General features: G+C 46.4%; 3 protein-coding genes across 3 annotated transcripts; all 3 read left to right on the top strand.

The window, feature by feature from the left end:
* Positions 1-3,080: 3,080 nt before the first annotated feature.
* LOC117585257 lies at positions 3,081-3,738 on the top strand. Its single transcript, XM_034274672.1, has 2 exons — positions 3,081-3,387; positions 3,446-3,738. The coding sequence occupies exons 1-2, from the start codon at positions 3,208-3,210 to the stop codon at positions 3,695-3,697; spliced, it is 432 nt and encodes a 143-aa protein (XP_034130563.1). The 5' UTR covers positions 3,081-3,207; the 3' UTR covers positions 3,698-3,738.
* A 2,025-nt stretch (positions 3,739-5,763) lies between these two features.
* Positions 5,764-6,373, top strand: LOC117585341. The gene is made up of 2 exons (XM_034274782.1): positions 5,764-6,034; positions 6,090-6,373. The coding sequence occupies exons 1-2, from the start codon at positions 5,888-5,890 to the stop codon at positions 6,288-6,290; spliced, it is 348 nt and encodes a 115-aa protein (XP_034130673.1). The 5' UTR covers positions 5,764-5,887; the 3' UTR covers positions 6,291-6,373.
* Positions 6,374-9,465: 3,092 nt separating this feature from the next.
* Positions 9,466-13,189, top strand: LOC117585362 (protein strawberry notch-like). Its single transcript, XM_034274809.1, has 3 exons — positions 9,466-9,540; positions 9,603-12,571; positions 12,628-13,189. The coding sequence occupies exons 1-3, from the start codon at positions 9,466-9,468 to the stop codon at positions 13,187-13,189; spliced, it is 3,606 nt and encodes a 1,201-aa protein (XP_034130700.1).
* Positions 13,190-15,386: the final 2,197 nt, after the last annotated feature.

The following is a 15,386-nucleotide window of genomic DNA, read 5'->3' as shown; positions in this document are numbered from 1 at the left end:
GGGGAGGTTCGTTCCCATGCCCCCATTCCCACGGTAACGCGGTCCCACTCCCCAGCGGCTTGGCCGTAAAATATGCCATCGTGCCATATGACTATGTCATATATTTGGTATTTTAAAGTGTGCAATTCTGGTCCGGTCTGCTCTGTCGGTGTGTCTGTGGGTAAACACAGTGGCAGCATAAAAACCACGGCCATACTAAGAGGATAATTTGCATCTCTGTTGTTTTTGTTTATTAATGTATTTGCCAACTGACATTATTTTATAATTTTTAGGATATTTTTCGATGATTTAAAAGCGAACTGAATGGAATTGAATCTGACAAGCATTTCCTTGGTTTATTATAATATTTAGAGTATCAATAAACTTGTCTAGCCCACTGTAGCTCTTAAGCTAAGCATGATTTTAGCTGTACAAGCAACTGGAGACTTTCGAGCCAAACTGTATTGATATGCTTGCTGGCTGTCTTTGTGTGAACAGCTGATTGTCTCGACTCACCTCTTTGTTTGTCCCGCTATGTGCGCATTCCTCCGCTCCTGCTCCTGCTCCTGCTCCTGCTGCTGTTCCTTCGGTACTTTTGGTATGGTATACTACTCGTTCGGGGGGGCCCGCACGTGTGCCGGTGCCAGTTAGCGGTTAGGTCAGGTGGGTGCTCGTACGTTTGGTTTGGTGGTTTGGTTGGCTTGGCTCTGTTTGAGGATTGTGTGCCTTGTAGGTGATGAGTGAGTGTGTGAGTGGGTGAGTGGGTGGATGAGTGGGTGGGCTGGGTTTGGGCAGTCACTGTCAATGGATATCGTAGTCAGTCGTAGTTACAGTCCTTTTCCAACGCTTCAGTAGTCAGCTTGATGTGCTGAAAAGTCACTTTCGAGTGTTTTCACTTTCCACGTGGCGTTGCACGTGCGCGCTGCCAGCCAAGTGCCAAGTGCCACTTGCCACGATTGTTAGCATGCATTTGCTTCACACACAGCAAGGGAAAGAGATAACCTGCTGGTCGCGACTGGCGCGCGTTTACAGTTACAGCCTTGAAACAATGCAAGACAGCGACAACGGCGGGAATGACGACCACCCATTGAGGAGCCACTCGACCAGTTTCGTTCTCCTTGTTGTTGTTGTTGTTTGGTTTGCTTGTTGTTGGTACAGTTTTAGGCCACGTTTACACGAAATTAAGTTGAGTAATTAAGTTGGCCTGCTTGGGCATATTTCATGGCCTGCTTCTGGGCGTCCCACTAAAACGTTGACTCTAAATTATGCATGCACAGGCCTGTCACGTGGTTGAAGCTGCTACTAAGCGACGTTAGTCAACGTCGACGACGGCGTCGACGCCACATGCTAACATTTTGACAGCTGCGCGGCCGCGGCGGTTGATTCCGATTCAAAGTCCGAGTGCGAGCCGGATTTTGAGTTGGAGTTTAAGTTTGAGTGAGTTTTGATTTACTTTTACTGCAACGAACTTCCGCTGATTATTTTCTCAGCACGTTCTAGTCGATTTGTTATGATTTCTTTGGTTGTTTTCGTTTGTGGGTTATACAAATTGAATTTATTTGGCTACGCGCCACAGAGCACCGGAGCACCAGCAGAGCACATTGCACCCACACAAAAATCTCGCTCACACAGCTCTCTGCCACGCGCTTCGCTCTCACTCAAAACTCTCACTACCACACACACACACAGGGACACAGGGACACAGACACAGATGTTCGTTCATGAGCACACGCACACACACCTAGGTGAAAGCGTAACGTAGGACGCGATTTTGGCGTATGTCCTGATGCCGTAATTTTCGATGCACAAACAAGCGGTATTCTCAAGGACTCTCGACTTTTGTTCAATTCCCACGATTGGGCCACAGTCTGGGGCTGCTGTTTGGCCAGATTTCACACATTTAAGGCGCGATTTGGTAATTTTTAGGATTTATTTTGATGCCACACAGCGTGGAGTGTGCAAACCGTGTTGATTTGTTCGCACCTTGGCCATTCGCTACTGAACCCAACACACACACGCTGAGAGTTCACCACACTGCCTGCTGGCTGTCACGAGAGCGGGAGAGAGAGAGAGAGAGAGAGTCGCTGGGCCACCAACAGGCCAGGATACAATCACTCGTTGCTTTCACTCTCTCTCTCTCTCTCTCTCTCTCTCTCAGTCTCCTGTGCTCGTGGTGTGTTTTGTCCACTTTTTTTGGGGAGAGCTTGCGCACAGCTGTTCAGGGAATGGCGGCATTTCAAATAGTTGGCGGTGAAAGTTGGAAAAAAGCCAAGAAACTTGGATTAAAAATTAGATAATGTATAGGAAAATGTTACTCCAAGCGCATAATTATATTCTCAGTAAAGATTTCTAGTAATATTCATTTGCTTAGATTTATTTTCATCCCGGCACTGCTGACGTAGGCACTGCCTTAACTCACTCAAGACCAAAACTTGCGCAAGCTCCCGCTCTCTTTCGCAATCCCATTCTTCTCAGCCTCTCTCTCCCTTGTGCTCAGCTGTCATCTGTGGTATGTGTGGGCTAGTGGGTGGCCCCTTTTTGCATGGAAATCTGTTGCATGAGCGCAATTTGTTATCCTCTTTATCTCAGCTGAGTGTCGTCCAAGTGTCAGTAGTGCTTCTCGCTACATAAATTACTCCATGCCATCTTGAGCAATGCCGTTACGGCAACAACAATCAAATTGAGCATATAAAAACAATCAAATTCCCTTTTGCCGGCACAAGCTGCAGGGCAGCGCCCATCGGGCAAATCCCCCAAAAAGTAAAAGTGCGAGTACCCACAATAATAACAATCTAGCTGCGAAATAGAGTGGGTGTTGCGTAGGACTAGCAGCAAGACAAACACACAATGTAAAGATGAAGAAGGACCTCGTGCAGGAGTTTTGCGTTGAGAGAGAGAGAGAGAGAGATAATAGCGATGTTGCTCTGGTAGTCAACGGCATCGAAGTTGTTTGCTGGTTTTTGTTTGTGCTCTCCAATTTTAATGAACTTCGCTACTAACCCACTTTTTTACACACTTCATTTTGTTGGGGGGAGCAGTGAAAGTGTTTCTACTAGTCTTTGTTTAATGACAAAAGTAGGCGTCCCATCAAATTCTGTATTCGATTCGTTCAGTTACTTGAAACATTAAACACAACTAGCAAGCACAAGCATAAAGCACAAGGCATACAGCAAAATTAACGTAATTTGAACACTTTTATTGATATTTATTTTGGTTGTTTTCGACACCATGCCTAAAAAACTAGATTCTGATAGCCCCATGTTTGTGGCTTGTAGCGCACATTTTAATTTTCTGAGAGAGTACCGGAAGGCCTGTGCCGGCCATGACATCCAGCCTCAGCAATTATTCCACGAGGCCTCCACTGCCTGGCAGGCTCTTAGTACCGAGGAGAAGACCCTTTTCGAGGAGGTTAGTCGGGAGGAGCTTCCCTTTGCTGGGTCCAACTAATCATTTTTCATACATACAGGAGAATTATTTGCCAGCTCGTCTCGCTGAAACTGGAAAATCGTCCGTGGGTATTGCTGTGGATTTGCTGACATCTCAGGGGAAGAATATATTTGGGAAGGCCAAGTCCAAGGCTAAGCGCAAGGCAGTCAAGCGGCAGGTGCCAGCGAAGCAAAAGAAGAGCCAACAGACCACTCTTCGGCCAAAAATGCGGCCCAATAATGATCCCGTTTCTCCTTGTGTATTGCAGATCATTTTTCGGAAACTTTCCTAGACCCAAATAAAGTATCTCTGGGTAATATATTTAATGGCAAATAATGGCGGATCCCTTCAGCGTTTTGGGGCTGGGCATAGACACTGCGGGGTGGCGCCAACGTACGTCATAGCCATGACCATTGATGCGCACAACTAATTGAATTTCTCAAGCTGTTTCATTGACCGAATCGATTGAATCGAAACCAATTTGACCATATGCACCCAATTGCTCCCCTTGCTCGCCCACTTGGCCTACATCAACGCCATCAAAGCCGAAACCCCATCCACCGACACCACAGAATGGTATCCTGGGTTCTGCCTTTTTTAGCAAGTTGACTTCATTATACCAGTAGACACCTGCAGGCAGACAGGCGGACAGCACAGGCTGAAGCTTCATTAGAATGCATATTTCATATATTTTCTGGGCAAAATTCCTTTAGCTGATGCTGATGCCTGCATACCATAACCTGATGAAAACTGCAATCAATTTCGTTTCCATACATTTTTCAACATTGGCTAACATCGAAAACAACTCTGACTTGTGGTTTGCCCACCTCATGTGGCTCTACGATGCATAAGAATGCAATGAGATTATCAGGTTATTTTTATTACATTTTCATTACCATTAGCTGGAATATTTACACAAAAATATTTGAAAAATTAGATCCAAGCCTCTGCCAATTTGCCTTCAAGCCTGAATTGCACTTTGCGTATCAAATCGTTTTTTTTTTGGCATTACATTTACCTTTTAGTTCCCATTTTGCCACTTGAAAGTTATCTTTTCACCCTCAATCAAAACGAAGAGTTTCGGCCTATTCCGCTTCTTGATTGCCTTGCCCAAAAAGGGGAAAAACAAATGCAGTCAAAGTCAAAATTACCCCGGAATAAAAGTGAACATTTGCCAATTAGGGAGCGATAAGGGAAAAGAGTGCAAGCAATTTGTTTGCTCAAACGAGACGTCAAGTATTACGCGAGTTTACAGAGAGGCGGAACGGGGATGGGGACTCCGATTGGGATTGCAACAATCGAATTAATTGGCAGCTGCCCTTACCCGTATCGAACAATCGATGGCAAATGTAATTTCCAATATCATTAGGCTGTGCCCAACCAATTTGTATAGCAGCGGTACGGAACAGGAACGACCTCCTCTTTTATTTATTTTGTATTTTTTATTTGCCTTAATCGCTTTGTCACATAAATGAACCGAGTTTTGCTCTCCAGCTCTCAGCTTCAGCTCCAACCATTTGGCTGGCTGACTGGCTGACTGGCTGGCTGTATTTTCTACAACTTTGTCAACGTTTTTGCTTGGGGGCCAAAGTAAACTCAATTAACTTTTTGCCATTGCTCGCTGCAACAATAAACAATTTTTTCCACCTTTTCGCCTGGGCTCGGGCGAGAATCGCAATTAAGGAAGATAACAGTCAAGTGCAGCAGCGCCCACTCCTTCCTTCCTTCCTTACATATATCCTCTATCCCCCATCCCAATCCGTGTACGTATAAATTGCTTAGAAAATGTAAAGTGTAAAGCAAAATGGTTTGTGTATTTGTCATGGCGGTCTGTGGCCTCAGCCTCAGCCGCAGCCTCAGCCGCAGCCTCACCTCCTGCCTCAGCCTCTCGGCTGCAGTCAGGGCCCGAGCTGGACGACATTAACCAAGATTTGTTGGCGCTTGAGCGAGGCGTTTGTCAGGGGCTCTTGCTGCTGTTGCAGCTACTGCTGCTTCTTTTAATTAAAAAAGTTCTAGCTGGATGCAATTAGCGGGGGGAACGGCACGGGTGACGTCGCACGGCGACTTCCACTGAGTTATGAGCACTGTGTGAGGTTTAAGTAAATGCTTATATTAAATTTTAATAGATCCCATCGGTGTGGACATTTAAAATTTGAACAATTTTTGACAGTCACAAAGGTACGCTGATAGGGATCATAATTAAATGCAGAGCTGCATGGTTTTTCAGGATTTTTTAAACAAAATTTCGCAGTCTTGGGAAATGGGTTTAAAGTAAATATACATTTTGAGACATCTTTGCATTATCTGTCTCCGTTTACTCAAGCTAGAGGGCCATCTATCAAATGGAATGTTCATAAACAAAAGCAAATAGACACTGAAAACACAAGTCCTAAATATTAGAGCACAAATAAGAAAATTTGTATAGACAATTTTTGAAGGCGTTAATTGAGTAGACTATATCCAAGTAAATTCGATCTGCATAATGTTCACTCGTAGCGCCCAATTGAACTTTCTAAGAGAGTACCGGAATGCCTGTGCAGGCGATGATGTTCCAGCTCAAGAATTGGTCCGCGAAGCCTCCTCCGCCTGGCAGGCTCTCACTCCTGAGGAGAAGTCACTGTTCGAGGAGGTTAGTCAAGAGCTGCCGTTTGCTGAGCCCAACTCATTATCTTTCATATCCACAGAAGGAGTATTTGTCGGCTCGTCTCGCTGAAGCTGGTCCATCGGCCATAGGAATTACTGTGGGTTTGTTGACAGCGCAGCTGAGCGACAACCTGATGGAAATGGGCAGCAAGGCAGAGATCTGGACAAAGTCTACAGCCAAGTCGAAGTCCACAAAAGGAAACACATCCAATTCGTCTGATTCTGATGTGGATCAACCTTAAGCTTCTCTGCACTGAAATGAAGGCTTAGTATTTCATATTTGTTGCTGCCTTCCAATACTTTTTTGCACAATTTACAAACATGAGAAAACGAAAATGGATGCAAAATATTCAAATTTCTCGATCTCTCGAGGCTGCAGTTGTCTTTGTTTTAGTATGTAAAAAAGGGATAAATGACATCAAGGATAATACGCACTAACACACCCACTCAGACAGGTAAGAGCACACCCAGCACCCAGCACCCAGCACCCAGCACCCAGCAACACACTCAGCGATACAGTGTTGTCCCTTAAAATATGCAAAGCAAAGGGAGAGCGAGCACCCATAAGACAGTGTAGAGAGTCTCTGAGCTGGAGCTGAGATACATCCAACATGCAGCAGTCAAGAGCCAGCACACACAGCACCTATGCATAAGTAATGAAAGCACACATACAGATGTACATATAAGTATACGTATTAGTGTGTGTGTGTGCTTGGGAGTGTTTGCTGTTGACGGCTCACATGTTAAAAGCGTCAGTATAATAGCCAAAGTAATGGCAAAAGTGCAATTGTGAGTTCAAGTAAATAAAAACTATTCAAATATGCAAAACACAATGCAAAATGAAGAGCTGCAGAGCACTCCCGCCCAGTGCCCGCTCGTGTATCTCAAGTGCATAAATTTGCTTGTTAAATCCTGATTGATACGCCAGCCTGCCATGGTCGTCCTCGTCGTCGTCGTCGTCGTCCCTGTCCTCGTTCCCGTTCCGCTGAGCGTTCCTTTCAACGGCAATAGATGGAAATGGATATGGACATGGAGAGCGCAAAGGAGGACGAAAAAAGAAAAAGAACTATCCACATATTGCCATCATATTTTACACAAAGCGGAAGTCGAGTGCCGCACTGCACAGAACTTGTTGTCCTTTGGGGCGCTTCCAGCGTGTGGGGGCGGAGCCACACTATATCGAAGTTCGCTTACCAAGTTTTAGTTGGAAAATTCTCGCCAAGAGAGTTGTTGCTTCAATGGATCGGTTATCGCTTCGCTAAATGTTTGGTCTTCCTAAAACTATAAAAGAAATTTACTGCTTTTGGCTACACATAAGAATCTCAGACAACTTTTGGCTGACATATTTATTAAGTTAAAGAAAAAATAGTTGAATGCCCTCAATAAAATAATGGACTTGCGGTCAAATCCATCACCAAAACGCTGCGCTTCACCATAAAAGACTCAATGTTGATGGCGTAAACGAGCCAGCACAGACGTGTGTCCAGGTGGAAATTGATTAATTTTTCTAGCGCTTTTGAAGTCTCTGACAAAGCCACGAGGAAATTGAAACAGAAACTGAGTCGAAGGCTGACTGTGACTATTGTGGCTGATTCAGCAAAGCGCTGGAAAATGTTGTCACAATGGTGGTGGCATGGTGGAAGTTCTGGCTGAGGTTTTTAGTTGCTCGATGCTCAAAGCAGCTTATTGGCATGAACAGCAACGCCTACAAGCATCAAAGACACCGTTGACAGCACCCCGGCAAGGATGACGCAGTGCAGCAGCCAAAGAAAGATTATTGCAAAAAAAATATCAAAATGAAAGAAGAGAGAGGAAAAACTCTTTTGCCCACCCACTAGAGAAATGGAAAAACATGGAAATGGAAAGTGGAAAGTGGAAAGTGGGAAGTGCGAATGAGCCCCTAACGATGCTGCCGTTGCTGCTCTCTTGTTGCTGGCATTGTCGGTGGGGCTGTGGTGGCACGATGGAATGATTATAAAGCAACATCAATGGGGGAGGGAGGGCATCATCTATGCATGCATCCAGGTTCGTGTATGCTTTTGGTTTTTTCTGGTTGTGTGTGTGTTGGCGGTTGTAGGCACTTTGCGGATGCTCGTGAATTGAACGTTTATTGACACACAAAAGCTGGAAAATTGAAAAATTCTGCAGAGCCAACGATTCCCCCACATGCCCGTGTTTACGACCAGCAGGCCCAGCACAAACCCCCACTCATCTCATCCCTTTTCAATGCGTATTCCCCACCTCACCGTTCCCTTTGGAACCCTAGCAGCAGGGTATTATGCATTTTACTAGATGTTTGTTGTACTTTGGGATAGCCTTACAATAAGTTTTACTTGCTCTTTAGATTTATAAATAAATTTGTGTTCAAAATGGAACAAATACTCTTCATAATCTTCACATGTGCTGCTGCCAAGAGTATTCCTCGCTTCGTTCTGCCACCAAATAGCCATACCTCCTTCCTTGTTGCTTTTAATGGATGCCACACACCTTTCAGGATTGTCATTGTTGGTGTTCCTCCTTTCTGGCAATTTCCCCAGCGGCGGCATCCTGACAACGCCGCTCATCGAGGCACCACCTCAAAGGACCGCTTTGTGCGGCGCCGTGCGACCGTGTATTAGTGCTTTCCATTCAATAGTTTCTCATTCCTACATACATTCGGGTTTTATGTGTTATGGCATATTTCTGCGTTATAATGCAGACACTGCCAGAGGCACAGCCCCGTCTACTGGCGATGCCGTCGCTTCTTATTGCCCGCTCAACCATAATGGGTTAATGGCAAATTGAAACCCGATTGAAAAGCGCCTCGAGACGCGTTCGCTCCATATGAAATTCGTAATTGAATTAAATTTAATGGCATATTCCGAATGCCTTCTGCGGTGGGCGTGGCGCACATGTGTGTCTTCTCCTCCTCCTCCTTCTGGTTCGGTTTTTTTTACACAAAAAATTCGTACGAGTATGTCTGGTTTTGTTAATTTGCTGGAAGTGCGTGGCAAGTCGTCGCAAGTGCCGTAAAGTGTGAGCAAATTCAATTTTATTTTAGATTCGCATATTTCTCTTTGTGCCACATTGGCTTCCAGGAGTGGCTGGCTTCGAAGTTTCAATGGGAGCATCAAATGGAAGCATTAGGAGAAGCCAGTTCAGGGCTTATAGGTTAAGCCCCATAATCTTTCAGGCTCTAAAGAAACTGCAAGAACGGATTGGCAGCCTCACAAATAATGTAGCTTCTGTATCCGTAGCTAACAGCAGAACTAATTTTCCAATTAAATTTCAAATGTTTGGCAGTGCTGGAAATTGCCAAAAAACTAAACACATTTTCCAACACTTTTTGCTGGCATTTTTAGGGCATTATTGCAAGCAGTGGCGTGTCAAAAATAAATTAATTGAGCTCAGAATTCCACTGAGAATTCATCAAAAACAATGGGAAGCAAATGGGAAGACCCGCAGAAAAGTGCGCCACCATTGCAGCCAATGCGCGGTGGATGGAACCCAAAGGTAAAACCCAAACCAAATATCAAGTGGGAGCTAAAATAGATTCAAACGGTTTCCTGTTACAGATCTCCGTGCTGCCTTTGCATGTAATCAACTCACGATATAATGAAGTGCAGCACAGACATGCACCAGAGACCACGATTATCACTGTGCCGAATCGATATGGCAAGAAGACACCAATCGCCGTAAACACTGACACAAACGGCCTGATAAAGGATTTTACAATTCTTTCAGTCAATAAGAGAGCAGCTCCTGTGGATGCGGTTGCCAGAGGAGCAGTGGAGAGGAAGAACTTCACGTTGGAGGAGATTCGCGCGATATGGGAAGGTGACAAGCCCTATTTTCCAATGCACACAATCCATTCGGAACACCAAAGCGACGATGCTCAGGACGATGCGCCGGAGCAGACCCTGCCGGATGAGGAGGCTGACTATGAGGAGAATCGTGTGGCCGAGGCTTTTATTGCCCGCCGGCCCAAAGTGCTGCAGCCCTGCGAGTCTCAGTCCGGCATATTAATTCTGGAGAATGCGATTCTTTCACCTGTCCCACTGCCCACCATTATCTACAATATTCAGTTGCTCGAAATCGTGGCGAAGTGGCTGTCTAAGCATCAACTGTTGGCGGTGGCCCATGCCTGCCACACCCATAATCGGATTCTGCCCAGTGGCGAGCGTGCTGGCTTCCTGCTGGGCGACGGACCCGGCATGGGAAAGGGCCGCAGCCTTGCCGCCATCATATACAACAATTTCATGCTGGGTCGCAAGCGTGCTCTTTGGGTCTCCATCTCGAATACTCTCAAGTGCGATGTGGAGCGCGATGTGAAGGACATTGGCGCCAGCGAGAAGATCAATGTGGTGCTCCTGGACACGCTGAACTACTGGAGCATCAGCTCCGAGGAGAACGACAGATTCAAAACGGGCATCGTCTTTTGCGAGTACACCTCGCTGTTGGAATCCGCGCAGACTTCCGATGCCAAGTACGACAAACGTTTCCTGCAGGTGTGCAACTGGCTGGGCCAGAACTTTGACGGCGTCATCGTCTTCGACGAGTGCGACAGCGCCGCCAGGACCCTAAGTGTCGAAAATGTCAGCTTGCTGCTGAAGCTGCAGAAGCAAGTGCCCAATGCTCGGGTTGTCTACGTCTCGGCCACGGAGCTCAGCGATCCGAACAGTATGACTTTCATGACACGCCTGGGCCTGTGGGGCGTTGGCACTGCCCACCCGAAATTCGAGAGCTTCGCCAACGAGATACAGCTCCGCAGCCCTGTCCTCATGCGGCTGTTGTGCATGGAAATGAAGCTGTGTGGCAGCTACATGGCCCGTCGGCTGAGCTTCAAGGGTGTCAGCGTTCGCATCGATGAGGTGGTCATGACACGGAAATTCTTCGACATGTACGACTATGCCGCCAAGCTGTGGGCCGAGATCAATATGAAGTGGCAAGCGGCCTGTCGCCTCCTGCGCCTGCCCGAATGCCTTCAGAAGATCATCTGGCACGAGTTCTGGTCCGCGCATCAACAATTCTTTCAGTACTTGTGCCTCGCCCACAAGGTGGAGAACGCTCTGGATGTGGCACAGGAGGCCATCGAGCAAGGCAAAGCGGTCGTGATTAGCCTTCAATCGAACGAAGAGTCCTGGACGCTCGAACACTTGAAGAGCCAGAATTGCCAGCTGCAGCAGCCAGTGTCCACTTTGAAGGTGATTCTAAGATCGTTTGTGGAGAAATACTTTCCGGCACCCAATGTGGATGATTTCCATAGTCTGATCAACACGGCGGACATAAATAAGGCCAGGAGGCCGCGGCTGCATTCCGACCGCCTTGGAGACGACGAGGGCGCTGATGCCGAAGAGAGGGATGATAAAGCCATGGTAAAGTGTGAAATTGTAGATATAAACATACAGCAGCGCATCCTGAAGCACTTGCACGAATATCTACTGCTCAAACAAGACAAGGAAGAAAACACTCTCGATGACATCACCGATCACGATGTGGCACATTGTCTCCACATGCGCTACCAGATGCTCAAGAAAATCTATCATTTTGATAGCCGTCTGCCGGTCAATACGATGGACATTCTTAAGGCAAAGCTCGGGGGCCACAAGAAGGTGGCGGAGATAACAACTCGAGGGGGAGGAATCGTGTGCATCGATGGAGTCTACAAGTACATCCCACGCTGCAAGGGCGAGGCACTGCTCAGCGAGGTCAACGATCAGGAACGGCAATGTTTTATGGGGGACCGCAAGCAGGTGGCCATCATTTCGGAGGCCAGCTCCGCTGGCATCTCGCTGCACAGCGACAAGGCTGCGTCCAATCAGCGCCAGCGCGTGCACATAATCTTGGAGCTGCCGTGGAACGTGGACCAGGCACTCCAACAATTGGGCCGCACCCATCGCTGTAATCAGCTCCATCCGCCGGAATATGTGTTTTTTGCTTCGGACCTAATAGGCGAACGATACATTGCCAACAGCGTGGCCGAAAGGTTGAAAGGTTTGGGTGCTGAGATCAAGGACAATCGACCGTCCGCCGAACAACCAGATCTGGCTCAACTCAATATTAACAATATTCCTGGACCCAGCAGCCTGTACCATGTGATCCAACAGATGGCAGGCAAGATAGCCATCGATCCTGCTGAGATCCCAGCCACATACATGGGCAACTTTCGGGCCGACTGCGCAGAGGCCCTGGGCCATGTGGGCGTGCTCAATGTGGAGATCGGGGCGAACGATGTCGAGATCTATAGCGTGACCAAGAACGCCTGCAATGTGGACAGATTCATACAGAGAGTGCGGGGATGCAGCGTGGAGATTCAGAGTTTCATGTTCCAGTTCTTCATGGACAACTTGTACGGGCGGATAGCGCAAATGAAGCGCTCGGGCCGCTACAACATGGGCCTCCTCGATCTAAAGACTCACCAAGTCAGCGTGAAGTGCAGCAAGCAGATCAAATATAAGCGAAAGGTCGAAGAGACCGCAGGGTACGCAGAGCTGCACACGTTGGAGGTGCAACGTGGCATGTCCTATGAGAAGGCTCGTAATATGTAAGTGTTTCTCAAATACTTAAGACCCAGTCTGATAACTGATCGATTTCTCGCAGCTACCGCAAAACAAAGAAACTCCACGAAGGCTTCTACGAACTGAAAGAGAACCAAAGGGATACAAAGATGGTCATCTTATGTGTGGATGACAAGACGAGAATGGACCGGTATGCCACAGATCCTCGGAACATCTTCATGCAGGTCTACCGACCCAATGTCGGACTTCAAGTGCGCAGCGAAACCCTCGAGTCCATTACCTCACGCTATGTCTACACAAAGCCGAACGCGGCCCAAAAATATTGGCAGGAGCAGTACGAAATGAGTTTGAACACCTGCTCCCACATCTACTGGAATCGCAAGTGTCACTTTCCCAATGATTGCATGGACGGAAAGCGGTTACGCACGTATCATGTGCTCTCGGGTCGAGTGCTGCCCTTTTGGAGCCGCATCACGCAAATCATTGAGAAGAACGGCCACAGCATGCAGATGATACGCGCAGAGACTACTGCGGGTCAGCATATTGTGGGTATTGTGGTGCCGAATTCAGCGTACAGTGAAATCCACACGGATTTGTCCTCACTTGCGTGTAAAGTTGAAGATATGGAAGCCATGGAAGAGTGATTCAAGTTTATCAAGAACCTGCCAATATATAACCTCTACTATATTCAAATAAATAACTGACTTTTGTTCTCTTAGTTCTCATTCGTGCTGCCCTCTGGCTGCTGCCAAGTTCTCCTTGCACAATTGACCGCAGCTCTACCAAAATGATGTAGACTCAGACCACCGGGAACATTCTTGGCAAACATCCGCTCCACAGATGGAAACCACATTTGGCGAGCAGTCGAGTGGCCTTGGCGAAAAGGAGTTAACTCTGGTCTGGTTTTGGTCTTGGTTTTGGTCGCTTTTTCGAGAACGCTTCATATGCGAAGGCGCTTGGCAAGGAGACCGAGTAAGTTTTTGCCATTATTTTCTTTGTGCATAATTAGAATAATATTTGATTAAAAACATTTTATTTCAATTACCCCAAATGGCAGAGCAGAGCAAAGAGAAGCAAAAACTAAACACGCAGTGTACACTGGCCCAGGGCTCATTGTCCAACCGGAGCAGAAACTGGAAACTGGAAACTGGCATGGCTGAGCCAGGAGCAGCTGCTCGGGTTCGCTGAAGCTGAAGCTGAAGATGGAAATGGTAATGGAGAGATGGAGAAACGGAGTTGCAGATGGAGCAGGGCCCCCAAGGAAACTGTTTAAAAATTATTGAAGGAGACACACTGAAAAAACAATAAGAGAATAACGACAATTAGCGTGGCTGAGAACAAAGTTAAGCATTTGATGAAGCGCAGACGAGCGTGAAATGATGAAATAATATCACAAACACTCCAGAGAGAGATGGCGAATAAAAAAACTAAATTAAATGAGCGGACTCATCAGGGCTCTCCACCTGCTTGGAGCGGAGTGGATTGTACTTGGTAAATTGCCCCAATCGTTTACCACAATTTCACAAAAGGATGGATCTTGAGCGGATGGAGCGATAAAAGTTTCAAGCACACTCCAAGGCCAATATAATTGTCTGTGTTAATTGAAAAAGTTGCTGAGGCTGCTGCCGTTGCAGCTGCTGTTTCTTCTCCTTAATTTGCATTAGTTTTTGAAGTTGAGCTGTGATTGGATTCACCAAATGTCCTGCACACACACACACACACAGTGGACATGGGAGACAGCTTTTGTAAATTGAAACACATTTCGCCAGAGTCCACTTCAAGCATATTTAATCCTTGTGCTTTGCCTGCCCTTCAAAACTACAGGGCAGGGACAGCGACAGGGACAGGACTGGCCTTTGTGTGTGTTTGGCCATTGTTGTGTTGATTATTGGTTTTGGGCGTATTAGTAACCATTATGCATGTCCATAATATGCAATTAATTAATGTTCGATGCAAATTACAATCTGCAATAGTCACAGACATAGACGGGCAAAGGCATCATCATCATCATCTACTCGTACATGCTCGTACATCAATCAGCTAGAGGACCCCGAGAACGAGATTCCAAATAGAAAATCTTTTGGGCTTAAGCAGCTGTTCGCTTCAGTCTCGGAATTCTGCATAAATTGTAATTAAATTAGGAGACGAAATTGAATCGATTTGATGCCAGCACACAGAGAGAGAGCCAGAGAGAGAGAGAGAGAGACTGCTCATTGATTTACAAATCATTTTTCCTGGGGTGGGGTTTGAGGTCCGAAATGAAATTAATCTATGCATATTGCAGTCGGAATATGCAAAAGGCTCTAAGCTGATTTTGACCCATCCACCAAATCGATTTGCTGCTCGACTGACTGCACTCCTCAACAACATCTTCAACTTCAACTCGAACTGAAATATGTTCGTCTGTTAAGGCAACAATTATGAAATACTTAATTAAGTGAAACAAACCTTGTTGCTTATCCCCGAAGTGTAGCTACACTTGTGAGCTAATTAGTGCTCAGCTCTCAACTTTCAGTTCTCAGCACTTGGCTCTTTGCTTTGTCTCTATCATTTTGCATTTCATTAAATTAAGCGCTGTCGAAAAGGCTTCTTCTCTGCGAAGCACAAAACATTTATGCAGCATAATGGCCAGAAAGCACAAAAGTTTTTCATTGAAATGGAATGCAGCCATGTGCATTAGAAGCCTCTCGGACCTACTTATGGCCATAAGCTATTCACAAACTTTTGCCTTCAAATCGAATTATAAATCTTGCCCAGATCAGAGCAGAACAGAAAAAACGAAAGAAAACAGAGGCAACAGATCTTAAGATGGAGATGGATGGAAAAACCATCGATACCAGC

Source organism: Drosophila guanche, unplaced genomic scaffold (genome assembly GCF_900245975.1).
Source record: "Drosophila guanche unplaced genomic scaffold, DGUA_6, whole genome shotgun sequence".
Taxonomy (NCBI): Eukaryota; Metazoa; Arthropoda; class Insecta; order Diptera; family Drosophilidae; genus Drosophila; species Drosophila guanche.
Note: the sequence above shows the minus strand (reverse complement) of the source record. Positions and strands in the feature narration are given on the sequence as shown.